The 14,992-nt window shown below is 45.2% G+C and overlaps 1 protein-coding gene across 1 annotated transcript in view; it reads right to left on the reverse strand.

The window, feature by feature from the left end:
* akap13 (A-kinase anchoring protein 13) overlaps positions 1-14,992 on the reverse strand; it is a gene marked incomplete at its 3' end in the record, with an annotated part of 71,637 nt that overhangs the window by 38,721 nt on the left and 17,924 nt on the right. Inside the window, exons 9-12 of the mRNA XM_071488098.1 lie at positions 13,905-14,613; positions 8,191-10,926; positions 6,918-6,971; positions 6,701-6,768 (exon numbers count right to left, since the gene is read on the reverse strand). Coding sequence (XP_071344199.1) covers positions 6,701-6,768; positions 6,918-6,971; positions 8,191-10,926; positions 13,905-14,613 — 3,567 coding nt within the window. The remainder of the gene's footprint in view (positions 1-6,700; positions 6,769-6,917; positions 6,972-8,190; positions 10,927-13,904; positions 14,614-14,992) is intronic.

The raw sequence follows: 14,992 nt of genomic DNA on the forward strand, positions 1-14,992 counted from the left end.
CAGGCTGGGGGGCTTCCTGCTCGCTGTCACTCCACGGGCCTCCTTGCATTTGGGGCTGTTGCCTCTGTACTCCCTCATGGGCTCCCCTTTGGATCGGGCACGTGGCTATCGTGAGGACATGCTGCCTCGGGTCCTTGGGCCCCGGCTGCGGTTGCTGTTATTGTTGTTGTTGTAGTTGTAGTTGTTTTTCTCTGTCTCTCCACCCCCTTTTTTCTTTTTTCCCATATTCTCTCTGTTTTCCTCTTCCTGTCCCCTCTCATTCCTGATGCAGTCCAGTTGTCTTAATAAAGTTAAAATATGCAGCAGGAAAAGTATGCAATACTCCTCCTTGCAGAGTAAATCTGCCCCAACAACACAAGGCTTCTAGACCACTCATACTGCTTGCCTATGGTACCGGGACAGGACACACAAAAAAAAAAAAAAAAAAAACATAAATAAAACTGACTAACGTTTCCATCATGGCAGAAAGTGAAATGTCATGTACAAGTCGCTGATGGAGTCACTGTCACACTGGTCTCTGAATTGACCAATCCAAATCCAGGTACCTGAGATGGCCTGGTTACAAGTGAAGTCACATCTGGTCCTGATGTGGTATGAATGTAAATGATTGAAGAGAAAACAGCTGATTGAAAGTTATACATGATGGAAATCAACAAGCTGACCCCAGTGGTCTATTGTATTGCTCCTGTAGGTGGAGTCATCAGAGTGACATCATTTTTTGCAGTGAGATTATTAATCAATGAAGACAACATGTCTTTTGTCCCCTCGTCCACTTGTCTCAATGGATCTGTTGTCCCGGCTCTGTCTATTATCAACATCCTGCAGACAAGAGAGCAACTCTCCAACACACCAGAGACAACAGACAGCATTCATCAGCCTGCAGCCAGGCACCACATGTGGACGAATGTGTGGACACACGGTCATCTCTCCCCTTGATCCTCCATATGAGCGTTGAAGTTCAGCACAAGAGATCATGTGATATTATCTGATATCAGTGGATGTTAGCGGTTAGCTTAGACGATGCTTCGTGTTTGACCTCAATTCACATCCATCTGGGGGCGCCTTGGTGGCTCACCTGGTAGAGCGCATACCATTAAGGCAGCGGCCCTGGGTTCGAATCCGACCTGCGGCCCTTTGCTGCATGTCATCCCCTCTCTCTCCCTGACTTTCCTGTCACTCTCTCACTGACCTATCCAATAAAGGCACTAAAAAGCCAAAAAAATAACTTAAAAAAGAATTAAAAAAAAAAATTTCACATCCATCTGATGTTTCCTGGCAGATTGAGGGCATGACTCACACAGCCATGAGGGGCAGGGACCGATTATCAGCCTAGTTGATTACCAAAAAACATTGATCAATAATCAATGGATATTCAGCATTTTGATGATTATAAGAATCATTATTTTTTAACCAATGGTTAAAATAAATTAATTTGAAAAAAAAATAAAATCTGATGTGGGTGCCTCTCCCTGTCTATAGTCACATGTCCTGCCCACAGCACCATCTGATTGGTTACACTGAGGGCTATGTGTACACAGACTGGAGCAGAAAAACAACTGAAGTGACAAAACAACAAAACCTGATGAATGAGCTCATCAGTTGATCCAACATAAAGAGCAAGAGGCCATCGCTAACTGCTAAGCTAAAGTATAAGATCAGCATGTGAATGACTGTGGATTAGTAAGTCTCTAAAAGAAGCAGAGAGCTGTTGAGTGCAAAGTAGAACTAGTGTAAGTTTAAATGTACACAGGACGTTAACAGGTAGTAAACGGACTAAGTAACATAAAAACATGGACTGCAGCAGGTCAAAGAAGAAGGAAAATTACTGAGTAAAACTGGACTCAGTCAATTCAAATGTACTCCGAGTTACTGTGGGAGGGGGAGAGGCCATAATGCTACATAATGATGATGATATATGATATATGAACAGACTGACTGACTGATCATATTTCCACCACTGGTCAGCTGAATGTCATGTGACTGAGTTAGAGTTTCCTCATTGGTCGTTGCTCTTTCATTTCCATTACATTTTTACATTTACTCATCTGTCAGATGCTTTTGTCCAAAGCAACTTACCAATGAAGGACAATAGTAAAGAATCAGTGCAGTGGGAAACCTTCATGTAAGTATTAGGTGCCACATCTATTTAATAAGTGCAGGAGATTGTATAAGGAAGTGCATCAAAAGTACATACTAAGTTCTAGTTGGACATGTAAGGTTTTAGGAAAGGAGGTGCTCTCTAAAGAGATGAGTTTTCAAGAGATTCTTGAAGATAGAGGGACGTATTTTTCCCATGATGCTCTGCAGTACGTGTCTGTACTGATAATCAATTGAATGTGCAGAGTGAGACAGAGAAAAGAAGCTGGACAATACTTATCTACTGTCTCATGATTTTAACAATGTGTAGAAACTGGACCTCATTCTGTGACTGACATCACATTATCTAAGTTATGCCAAGCTAACTCGCACCCTTAAATACAATGAGCAATATTAACTGTGTGTATCTACAGCCTGGTGGATCCGATAACGGACACAGGCATCCGCTTGACCCGCAAAGATGTTTTACAGTTTTTACTTATTCCTCACAGTGACTAACATGTGACTAACAGTTAACATGTTAACTTAATGTATGTGGAGCCTTGTGTTAACTTCAGTGTGTTTGTCATTACAGAGTGTCAGTGTTGTTGTATTAACATAAGATCACAGGTAATATTGACGAGTGGTTACAGTCAGCAGCAGTGTAACACCAGAGTATTGTATTAAAATACACTCCTCACAGTTCAGACTCATACAGTGAGCTGATAACTAGTCACAGACCTGGAGCATCATGATCATCAGCTACAGGCTTAACTGTAAACTTCCAATACCGAAGGAATCATTAATAAATTTTAATTTTGATTCTCCTTATCAGTTCCTTTCCCTTGCATTTGTTTCAGTCTCAGTACCAATAATCTAACAAATGTTTTTCAGGGCAGGATGCCCTTCTAACATGGTTAAAAACCTTTGCCAGCATCAAGGAGTGTACACAGGTACACTCATGCCTCTCATGCCTCCTTGTTCTCACTTCAGGTATGTGACAGGTAAAGAAGAATTATGTCTAATCCTTAACAACGAGAAAGCTAACAAACTATAGGTGATCGAGTTGCTAAAAATCACTGTGACTTTAACAAACTGTGTGAAATTTGTGAAATACTGTAATTTATTTACAGGGACTGATGTCCTCACAGTGCACATACACAGATTCACTGGGTTGGTGCTACTATAAAGTGTTGTAGCCTCCACGTGAGACCTTCAGTCAGTGACTGTGTGTTTTTGAAACTTATTTCAGGGCTGCAGCTCACTCTGTCATCCCAGAGCTCAGTGTAGCCGCAGCATCTCTGGTGTAACAGCACTGCCCTGTACAGGTGTGTGTTTGTGCTCTGACACAGGACACAGCCTGTTCACCTGGGGTGAATGTCTGTTAGATTGTCCTGACTTGTGACAGCATTGTTCAGGACCACCACCTCATTGTCAAAGCACACTGTTGTCACAAGGTTTTTCAGTTTTGTGTATTTGTTATTTGGAGCTGTTGTAATTTTGTCAGTGTACTGAGCACCATGCACAGATGTTTGTACTTCTGTGTTGTCAAAACCCAGATGGCTGCAGCTGCCTGAACTGTACTGGTGAGTTGATTTTTAGACTGTTGTGGGTTAGAGTTACACTACAGTGAATGACAAAAGGACTGAAGTCAGTTGTGAATACGAAGAGACGTCATGACTTCTTAAGTCATGGTTTTGTTTTTTTAATGGTCAAGGTATTTAAAATAAATTTCTGTTAAATAAGCACATCACCTATTTTGACCTTGCCACTACCCAACACTACTGCTAAAAGCTTGTGTATAAATGAAAAAATGGACACCTCCAGGCGTTACACAACACACAACTTTAAAACATGACAATGTGCCGTCAGACCTGACCTGTGAGGCTGCAGATTAATAGATATTTCCATCACTTTTTAAATCTGTGGTTTCAAACACGAACGTGCTCAAAAACACATCAGATTGTTCACATCATCTATAATTCACAGACACACATGGACGGACACAGACACACACACAGCTTCCTACCTTGATCAACACCACGTCCACAGTGGTCTCTCCTTTGGCACAGAAGCTGTACCTGCGCCTGTGTCTCTCATACATACTGCATGGACGTGTTAACACACACACTGTGTATGAACCATTCTGCAGGTTTAGTCTCTCTCTTCACTCCGACTGTCAGAAAAACAGTGTGACGGGACGAGGGTGGGGCTCCCAGAGGAAGAAAGCTCCAACAGCAGTTTGCTGCCACAGATCAGATGAACCTTAACGTTATTGTCCCACTAACAGGCCACAGAAGAAGTGAGAGACGTGGCGAAACAAGTCAGTGTGTCACAGAGTCTAAACCAGAACACGATGAAAACTCCAGAGCTGATAGTTCATATTAAAGTAAAGATCCAGATCCTGGTGTGTAATGCAGTGAGTCTGCTGCTCCTTTTTAGTGCAGTTTGGATGGAAAATGAGCCTCGTTGCCCACATCTGTTCAACAGCCCCTCCCTCCATCCCTCCTTTCCACTCTCCCTTCCTTCTTCCTTCAGCCCCTCCCTCACACACTCCACCCATTACATCTGTCCTTCAGTGGAAACAAACTCGCTCTCATCCATTTGCTCCTCACAGCTCGGGAACAATGGACCTCTTTGTGATGAATAAGTGACAGACAGAGGAAGAGAAGAAGCTGCTGTAGCCACATTGTCAAGCAGTGGTAATTATGTATAATTCATTTATAATGTACTGTCAGTAATCTACTGTAATCTACCCACACAGAAAACTGAGTCCTCTGATTCATCTGGACTCTGGTTCCTGTTCTGTTCACATTAGAGGAGCAGAGGTGGTGTTTTCATGTAAACACAGTGTGTGTGGAGGTGGTGGAGGTGTGACCTGCAGAAAAAACTTCTAAATGGTGGAGCTGAACACAGACATTAAACTTCAGCTTTAAAAACATCTGAACTGAAAAAAGGAAAAAATGACATTAAAAAGAAAATTCTTATGTGTTTTTCAGTGTGTCTTTTTTCAGTATCACTGGTTTTCAGTTTCAACTGTCTGTCTCCATTTTGGTGCAGAATAAAGAAAAAAGACTGACAGTGACAAAGACAAAAAATACCAAAATACAATATGATATTAAGTTTGTAAGACTGTAGCTTAATGCCTCCGTTTTATTTTTCAGTAGCCAAGTGTTTTTTCAAAATAAGTTTAATATCTCTGTTTTATCTCTACAGTTCACCTGCTGTGAGACTGACTGTATTTTCAGCCTCATAACTCTGTCACTCTTTCATACATCTGTACTGTCAGGAAGAGTTGGTGGCGCTCTGACATGTGAAAATGTAAAAGTGTGTTTAAGGAAAAAATCAGTTGATGAAATTCAAAGATGTAGTCAATGAAAGCATTTGGTGTATCATTGCCGCTGAGCTGACTGTGTGAAGAATTACCTGAAGGTTACCTGAGAGTTAGCTGAGAATTAGTTATATTCTATGTGAATTATGAATGGTGCTCCACAAACCACTCACAATAAACCTCTCCCACATTCAGCAAACTACATTGTGAGTGTGATTTTGTGTGTGTGTGTGTGTGTGTGCGTGTGTGTGTAGGTACTATCAGTCAGCTCCATCTGTAACCAATCAGCAGCACACAAACACTGCTGTAACTGTGGCAACAGCTGTACACCATCCAGCTGTGACGCACAGAAGGAGAGACGGACACACATCTGCAATTAGGTACAGCTGCTCTGGCCACCAGGGGGGAGCAGAGGACACATGAAGACAAACACAGAGGCTTCACCTCTCTCTAAGAAAGACCCTGGTATCTTTGTATGAAGGGAAAAAAACCCTTCACATGACAAATGATCCACTACAGACACAACTAATTCACCATGGCAACCAACAGGTGACCAACAGGTCAATGTGACGTGTGCGGTGTCACGGTCACATGGTCAACACTGGGCTATATTTGTCCAGGAAACACTGACAGTCAAAATGTTGGTGATAAAATGTGAAAAACAACCACAAGACTCTACTGCTTTCACCTGTATTAAAACGCTTTGGTGAAGTCTGATATTACACTTACATAGAAATTAGAGTTCACACAGTACTGATTACGGTCACATACTGGACGTCACAGACTACCTGAAATGTAGTATGTACTATGTACCGTTCTGAACTGACCTTAATCTCACATCAGTGATGTGTTGAATCATATCAGCTCTGTAGGTGATTTATTTTGATTTGATCAACTCTCGAGAAATTTAGATTTATTGAAAAAGCCACACCCACTTTAATCAAACACTATCACTGCTGCCTAAGACTTCTGTGTCTTCTACCAAAGATAACGTCTCTTCATCTCTACACACACACACACACACACACACACACACACATACACACACACACAGAGTAAGGTCCAGGGCTGAAGGTTCTCATATCTCCTACTGTGACCTGCTTCTCCAGGAGACCAGTTACTGCGTCATTAGAAGACCCTGGACAATGATTTATATAGTTTCAGGTGACCCTGGTCTTGTCTGGTCTGGTCTGGTGTAACTTGTAAAGAAGAGCAGTGAGGATGTGTGCAGCTAACTCACGTAGGAGTGAGCAGGACCTGGGAGTCTGGTTTCACACCTGAGTGTAAACTCACCTGTACAGGCTGTGTGCTGTTTGAATCTCTCCTGATTCCCTCAGACTCTTGTTGGAAAGGTTCTGCTTCTGTAGAGGACAGAGAACATCATCATTACAGAAGAGGACAGAGAACACCATTGTAGATACTGATCTTAATTGATACCGATTTTGATTGATACTGATCTTGATTGAGACTGATCTTCATTGATACTAATCTGGTTGGTTACCATGGTTACCTTTGGTTACTGTAGTCCTGGACCCTCTAAAGCTGTGAACAGACCTACAGGTCACTGAAACATAGTGAGTGTGAACACAGAACATTACAAACATACACACACCTCTCAGTCCTTTATATTATACAGACAACACTGGAACATCACACACACACACACAAACACACACACACACAGCAACCATTTCATTTATGGTAACTTAAGTTATTTTTAGCTTGAAGCTTTCTGTGTTCTGCTCAATGCTTTTATCACCAGGAGCTTCAGGTTCAACTGACCCTCAGGGTGAGGTTCAACTGACCCAAAGAACCAGGTTCAACTAACTTACAGGACCAGGTATGACTGAACCACAAGACCAGGACCTTGTTGCTGTGAGACACCAGTGACCCACCACACACTCTGCTTCAAACACTGCAGGTCAGTGACTGAGTCACAGCTGTTTACAAGATGATGATGTGGCTGTGCATCACTTTCCACACACACACACACACACACACACACACACACACACACACACACACACACACACACACACACTTGTCAGCCCAACTCTAGTTTCACTGTCCACTGTTAAGTCTTGGTGACATCATCAGGTTGCCTGGATACAGTACTCCATACAAACAACTGTTACACACAGACACACACACACAGTCCCTGCCCTGTTGCTGACATCACTCCCCTGTCTCCCCTCTGAAGACAAAGCAGCTGAACCTGCACTGTTAAAAAATAACTTTAAATAAAGGAAGATGTTAGAGTGAAGTTTTACCGTGCTAAAACTCCAGAGACAGAGACAAGGTAGACAGAGAGAAAGACAGGCAGAGAGAGAGAGAGAGAGAGAGAGAGAGACAGAGAGAGAGACAGAGAGAGAGACGGAGAGAGAGACAGGCAGAGAGAGAGACAGAAAGACAGAGACAGAGAAAGAGAGAGAGATAGATGGAGAAAGATATAGGCAGAGATAGAGAGAGACAGAAAGACAGAGAGACAGAGAGAGAGACAGAGACAGAGATAGAGAGGGAGAGAGACAGACAGAGAGGGAGGGAGAGAGAGAGAGAGAGAGAGAGAAAGACAGAGAGGGAGAGAGAGAGAGAGAGAGAAAGACAGAGAGGGAGAGAGAGAGAGAGAGAGAGAGACAGAGAGACAGAGAGAGGGACAGAGAGATAGAGAGAGACAGAGAGAGAGATAGAGAGGGAGAGAGACAGACAGAGATGGAGAGAGAGAGAGAGAGAGAAAGACAGAGAGGGAGAGAGAGAGAGAGAGAGATAGAGAGATGGGTATTTACGTGTGTGGGATGTGTCCTCTTCTGTCACCTCCTGTCTCCTTGCCTCCTCTTCTCTTTCCCTCTTGTCTTTTTCTCTCTGCTTCCATCCATCCACTGTATCCACAGGCTCTGGGTCTTCATCCTCATCATCCTCAGCCACAGACTCAGGACCTTTGCCGTGGAACATGGCAGTGATGAGTTTCATGTCCACCAGTGACTGGGATGACTGGGATGACTGGGATGACTGGGATGACTGGGATTCAACTATTTCCACACTCAGAGGGACAGTTGGTTCTGGACAAGGACCAGCCACAGGAGCCCAGTCACAGGGGCCAACAGGAAGTGTTACAGTGGGACCCTTCCCCTCACATGGTGAGTCTGACCTGTCTGTGACACCTGGATGGCAGCCCTCTCCTGGACTGTCCTGCTCATGGCCCCGCCCCTCTCCCTCACCTTCAGCAGCTGCAGACTCCACAGGGAGACTCCCACCTCTATCCTGCGTCTGTCTGGCCTGATACTGGTCTTGGGGATTACACTTAGACTCTGGGCACAGTCTGTTAGGGGACTCTGGATCTCGTCCTGTGTCCACACCAGGACAGGACAGTTGGGTTTCTGTCTGCATGTGAGCTCGGCTGTCCCCCCCAGCTGTGATGGTTTTATGTGGTACAGGTTTCATGTGATCTCCAAGTTTGTTTTGTGTAGTTGCTGGTTGAACTTCATCTGTCTGGAGCTTTGGTAGTCTGGGGGTGTGGAGGTTGGCCTCGTCTGTGTGGTAGAGCTGTGCTGCTGTCACGGGTATAGGATGGGACTCCTCCGGTATGTCAGTGTTAGCTGGTCCCTCAGGGAGTGGGCGGAGCTGGTCCTCAGTATCAGCTGACAGGTGACGGGTCTCTGTGTGTGTGGACTGACCGCTGCTGTGCACACATTCCATCAGCTGTGTGATGTTAGCATTTTGTGCTAACAGTGGACCATCAGCAGACTGCTGACTGTCGGACCGACGGCCTGCTGCATGCTGCCTCAGCTCTACACTCACCACCGCAGATGCTATCGCCACGGCCACGACTGCAACCGCTGTGGCAACCAGGCTGCGCTCTGTTTCTCTGTGTGATGAGGGAAAGTCCTCGTCCTCCACCTTTTTCCCTTGGAATGTGAAAGACCAGTCCTCACCACGCAGCATCTGACTGTCCTTCTCTTCACCCGTCCTCTCCACGCTTGTCTCCTCACCCCAACCCTCCTCATCCCCTCCTTTCTGTCTCTCGTGCTCCTGATCTCTCAGCATCTCAGAGGACAAACGCTGCTCAAAATGTTCCCGCTCCATAGGCTCAATGCGTCCTTCCCGTGTCTGAAGTGGTGGACCTTCACATGGCAGAGCTACAGAATCCAGACCTGGTTGTGAGTCCACAGATTGAACATGTTGTGTATTGTGTTCTGGAAATTCCACCAGAGACAAGTCCTCTGTGAGTGCTGTCGGATCTGAATGTCTGACAGGAAGTTCCTTTAGACACCGAGATTCCAACAGACCTGTGGGGTCCACGGATGCTACAGCTCCACCAGCAGCGCTCAGATCCTTGGTCTCCTCTGCATGGTGGACTGGAATGGCAGCAGTCTGTGAGTCCAGCTCTGAAGGCTCAAGTGTTTCCTCTCCTCCTGGTGGCATTGCTCTTTGTAGGTCCTCTCTGAAGTCTGTTTCACTCAGGTCTGAAGCCATGGCAGAATCCGGGTCAGGGTTCTGATCCTCTGATGATTCTGTGGCCTCAGTCAGACCTTTTCTCCCGTGGTCTGTGGGACCAGTATAACTAGAATCTGAGGCTGTGATGTCACAGTCAGGTCCATGAGTGTCCCTGGACTGGCTTTTTGTCTGGCTGGGTGGATGCATGGCGTCCTGGTCCTGGGCTGGTTCAGACACAGTGGGAGACTGGACGAGTCCCCCTCCTGTTAAATCCTGGGCCTCTGGCTCTGTCTCTGACTGAGGGCTCAGGTTTGTCACTGGTTCCCTGAGTGCCTGGGTCTCACCCTGACTCTGAGACTCGATACTGGAGCTGGAGCTCAGCTTAGCCTCTCCTCTCCTCCCCCTCTTCTTCCTCCTCTTCTTCCTGCTCTTTGCTCCTCTCTCCTCGCCCCCCGGCGTCTCTTCAATGTCTGCTGGTTCACAGCTCTCTCTGCTGTAACTGGTCTCTGTGTGATCCCCCTCCTCTCCTCCTTCCTTACAATCTGGCTCCACTTCCTCCCCTCTCTGTGAGCCATGGACTTCCCGTCTTTGTGCAGCAGACCCATGTGACGGTGCTGGCCACGCTCCAGCAGTGTGTGGCTGAGTCAGAGCAGCACACTGTTGACGAGAACTGAGACCCTGTTCTGACAGCTGTGGAGGACTAAGACCAGGAGCTCGGGTTGAGCTCAGACCACATTCTGCCTGCTCCAGCTGTTCACGTTTTCTCTCATCCACTACGTCACTATCATACCAAACTGACTGGGAGTTCACTTCGTGTTTCTGGGAGTCCTTACTGACACCCTGGTCTAGGTTTTCACCCTGATACCAGACTGTTTTTGCTACTGTTTCTAGTCCACATGGGGGCGGTCCCATTGTGCTTCCGATCCACCCTCCATCTCGCCACAGCAGCCTCCGGGGTTTTCGTTCTACATCCGGGGACCTGAGGCTGGTCCTACTGCCAGACTGAGGACTCTTGTTGGTGGAGTCGGGTTGGCTCGGCTCCTCAGGGTCTGACTGGTGTTCCTGGGATTGTTCCTGGCCCATGGTCACTGAAAGAGGACAGGATCAGATTAAGGCCTGCAAAGGAAACATGTAGTTTTCTCTAAAGGACTCTTGTTGATCATGACTCAAGTCATAGTCCTGAACATGGTTTCTGAGGGTTACTCACCAAGTTCATTACTCAAGAAGAAAACCAACACCCTACCAATAACAACACACTGCTCAGAGACCTGCATGAACCCAGCTACAGAGGGTCAGGGGTCTGATGGTCTGTATGTGTATGTAAACTGTATATATATATATACTGTATATTGATGTGCATGTACACTGTATTCATACTGTACATTTTTGTGTATGTAAACTGTATATATACTGTATAATGATATGCAAGTACACCGTATATATACTCCATATTGATGTATATGTAAACTGTATATATACTGTATATGGATGCGTATGTACACAGTACATATAGTTTATGTACTGTGATGTTGTATTAGCTAACAGTATGAGCAACAACAAATTATGATTTGTTTGTTTATTTCATCATTTATTTGGCTATGGTGACACAAATACTTCTGCAACTGGACTGGTACTGGACTGTTGCCTAGCAAATCAAAGACATTTTCCTGACCCACACACTAGTTTGCTACTATATACACTCACTGGCCACTTGGCTGATGTCATATGAGCGCACCTGGAGGTGTGTGCTGAAGTATCCAGGCTTCTTTCCTTCCCTTCATTCTCTGACAACCAAACATCATTTAATTCAAATGTCATCTCTGGAAATATATTCAAGTTTGAGATGCAAAGTTTGTTACAATCTAAGATAATGTCAGTTAATGTAACGCTAATTAACAGGTAATAGAACACCTGTAAAGTGGAGTGATACATGTAGTTAAAAATTCCAGTGCTGTTGTACTCTATATCAGCACTTATGGACTGTCTTGTTCGTCCAATCAAATTACTTGGTTGGAATTAACTGCTGTATGAACAGTATACACTATGTATACAGTATGTCCATATACAGTATACTGTATATTCACTGTACAGTATGTATATAGATACAGTCTATATACTATATATACACTCACTGGCCACTTTATTAGGGACACCTGTTCAACTGCTCATTAATGCAAATATCTAATCAGCCAATCACATGGCAACAACTCAATGCATTTAGGCATGTATACATGGTCAAGATGACCCGCTGAAGTAAAGGTGATTTAAGTGACTTTGAATGTGGCATGGTTGTTGGTGCCAGACGGACTGGTCTGAGTATTTCAGAAACTGCTGATCTACTGGGATCTTTCCGCACAACCATCTCTACGGTTTGCAGAGAAGGGTCTGAAAGAGATATCCAGTGAGTGCCAGTTCTCTGGTCGAAAATGCCTTGTTGATGCCAGAGGTCAGAGGAGAATGGCCAGACTGCTTCGAGCTGATAGGAAGGCAACAGTAACTCAAATAACCACTCATTACAACCAAGGCATGCAGAAGAGCATTTCTGAACACGTTGAACCTTGAAGCAGATGGGCTACAGCAGCAGAAGACCACAATGGGTGCCACTCCTGCCACTTAAGAATAGGAAACTGAGGCTACAATTCACACGGGATCAACAAAACTGGACAATAGAAGACTGGAAAAATGTTGCCTGGTCTAATGAGTCTCAATTTATGCTGTGACATTCAGATGGTAGGGTCAGAATTTGGCATCAACAACATGGAAGCATGGATCCATCCTGCCTTGTATAAACGGTTCAGGCTGGTGGTGGTGGTGGTGTAATGGTGTGGGCGATATTTTCTTGGCACACTTTGGGCTCCTTAGTACCAACTGAGCATCGTTTAAATGCCACAGCCTACCTGAGTATTGTTGCTGACCATGTCCATCCCTTTATGACCACAGTGTACCTATCTTCTGATGGCTGCTTTCAGCAGGATAATGTGCCATGTCACAAAGCTAAAATCATCTCAAACTGGTTTCTTGAACATGACAATGAGTTCACTGTACAAGTTCACTGGGGCGGCTGTGGCTCAGAAGGTAGAGCGGGTCATCCACTTATTAGAAGGTCGGTGGTTCGATCCCCGGCTCCTCCGGTCCACATGTCAAAGTGTCCTTGGGCAAGGCACTGAACACCAAATTGCCTCTGATCACATCAGCATATGAGTGTGTGTGAATGTTAGAAGCACTCCACGTGTAGATGGCTTTGTGTGTTTGCTCACGTTGTAAAGAGCTTTGAGTGCTCAATAAGACCAGAAAAGCGCTATATAAGCAGTCCATTTACCATTTAACAAATGGCCTCCACAGTGACAGATCTCAATCCAATAGAGCACCTTTGGGATGTGGTGGAATGGGAGATTGGCATCATGCAACTGCGTGATGCTATCATGTCAATAAGGACCAAAATCTCTGAGGAATGTTTCCAGCACCTTGTTGAAGCTATGCCACAAAGAATGAAGGTAGTTCTGAAGGCAAAAGGGGGTCCAACCAAGTAATACCGAGGTGTACCTAATAAAGTGGCCTGTGAGTGTATATACAGTCTATAGCCTGTATGTTTATAAAGTCTAGGGTATTCAGATGGTTGCAACTATTCTGATGGCTGCAGTTTACAACCTCACGACTAGATGTCACTGGATCCTCCACAATGGTCATTTAATGCTCATCACAGCTAATCTAAAAGGTGACAGATGGTTCCTCAACACGGTCAGTTAAAGCAGCTTTAAGTTTGGTTGAACTCACTAACTAACCTGCTGTGTTAGTTAAAGCTCAGTCTAACATATTAAACTACTGATCAACACACAGTACAATGGTTACAGTAATTTCCTCTAGGAGATAATAGTTAATCAATAATCAGCAAGAGAGAGCCTGACTGATTCAACTGATGCTGAAGGATTCACCTGATCTTGACTGATTCGGGTTAAAGAGACCACATCTCTGTTCAACAGTAGACGTCATGTGACGAAGTTTAAATCAATCAAAAGCAACTTTTTATTGGCTGAAGAATATAGTGGTCACTGAGTGAGAAACTCACCTGTTCTGTGAGCAGCTGGTCCCAGAGGTGAGGTCACCTGGTCTCGTCCTTCAGGGGGATTCTCTCTCTCTGTCTCTGTTGCCTGCTCATAGATCAACACATCCACTTCCTTCTCCTCTTCTTCCTGTTTTTCTACCACGGTGGTGGTAGGCAAGGCAACTGCCTTCCTTCCTACAGACGTCCCATCACCACCTAGTGCAGACAATGGCTTTCTGGGTAATGGAGTCTCCTCTGCTCCGGGACTATGCTGAGTTTCTGTGACTCCTCTGTCACCACGCACAGATGGCGCTGCTGAAACAGTTTCTTCTTTCTCTGGTCCACTTCCTAATGTCTTGGTGGACCCTCGTGCAGTTTCTCTACCGGCCTCTGAGGTGTTTCTATTTCCTGCAGATTCTGTTGCACGTCTTGCGGTTTTTGTAGTTCTCTTTTTGCTTTTCCTGTTCTGGCCAGCAGGACAGTTGGCAGCTGGTGTGGCCCTAAGTCCTTTCCCGGCTTCCTGGCTCTGACAAAGCTGTCCTCTGGTACAGGATGTCTGAGTGACATAAGCAGGCTCTGCCCCTTGTGTTCTCTCCTCTAGTGATGGAGGACTTCCCTGCTCCCCTGTGGTTACCACAGCCAGGCCTGCATCCTGCCTGGTCCCTGGTTGTCTGTTGGAGCAGAGCTGCCGCCCAGAGGCAGGGCTGACCGGGGTCGCTGTGTGGGACTCTCCCTGCAGCAGGAAGTAAAAACACAGTAAGTGTCACTACACAAACGGCCTCACCAGCACTTTTAACAAACATATACACACCTCTCAATTAAATTCTCACTCTGACTGACACCACCTGAGCAGGTGCAGCTGATGTGTCAACATGACCTGAGGTTTAACTACGACGTAAGTTCAGCTATGTGTGTTTCAGCGGCACACAGTCACCATGACAACCAAACAAGCCTGATATAACACACACATCTGGGTCAGTAAAGACGAAAACAACTGTGTACAAAATTTAAATAATCACTTCACTGTTAATGTCACCTCCACATACACATATGTGTGTGTGGGTGAGAGATAACTGTGAATTCAACAACAAAAACTGCTACCAAGCCATAAC

The sequence above is a fragment of the Trachinotus anak genome, unplaced genomic scaffold (assembly GCF_046630095.1).
Source record: "Trachinotus anak isolate AG129_WGS33_773 ecotype Australia unplaced genomic scaffold, CSIRO_AGI_Tana_v1 ptg000002l, whole genome shotgun sequence".
NCBI classification, from domain to species: Eukaryota; Metazoa; Chordata; class Actinopteri; order Carangiformes; family Carangidae; genus Trachinotus; species Trachinotus anak.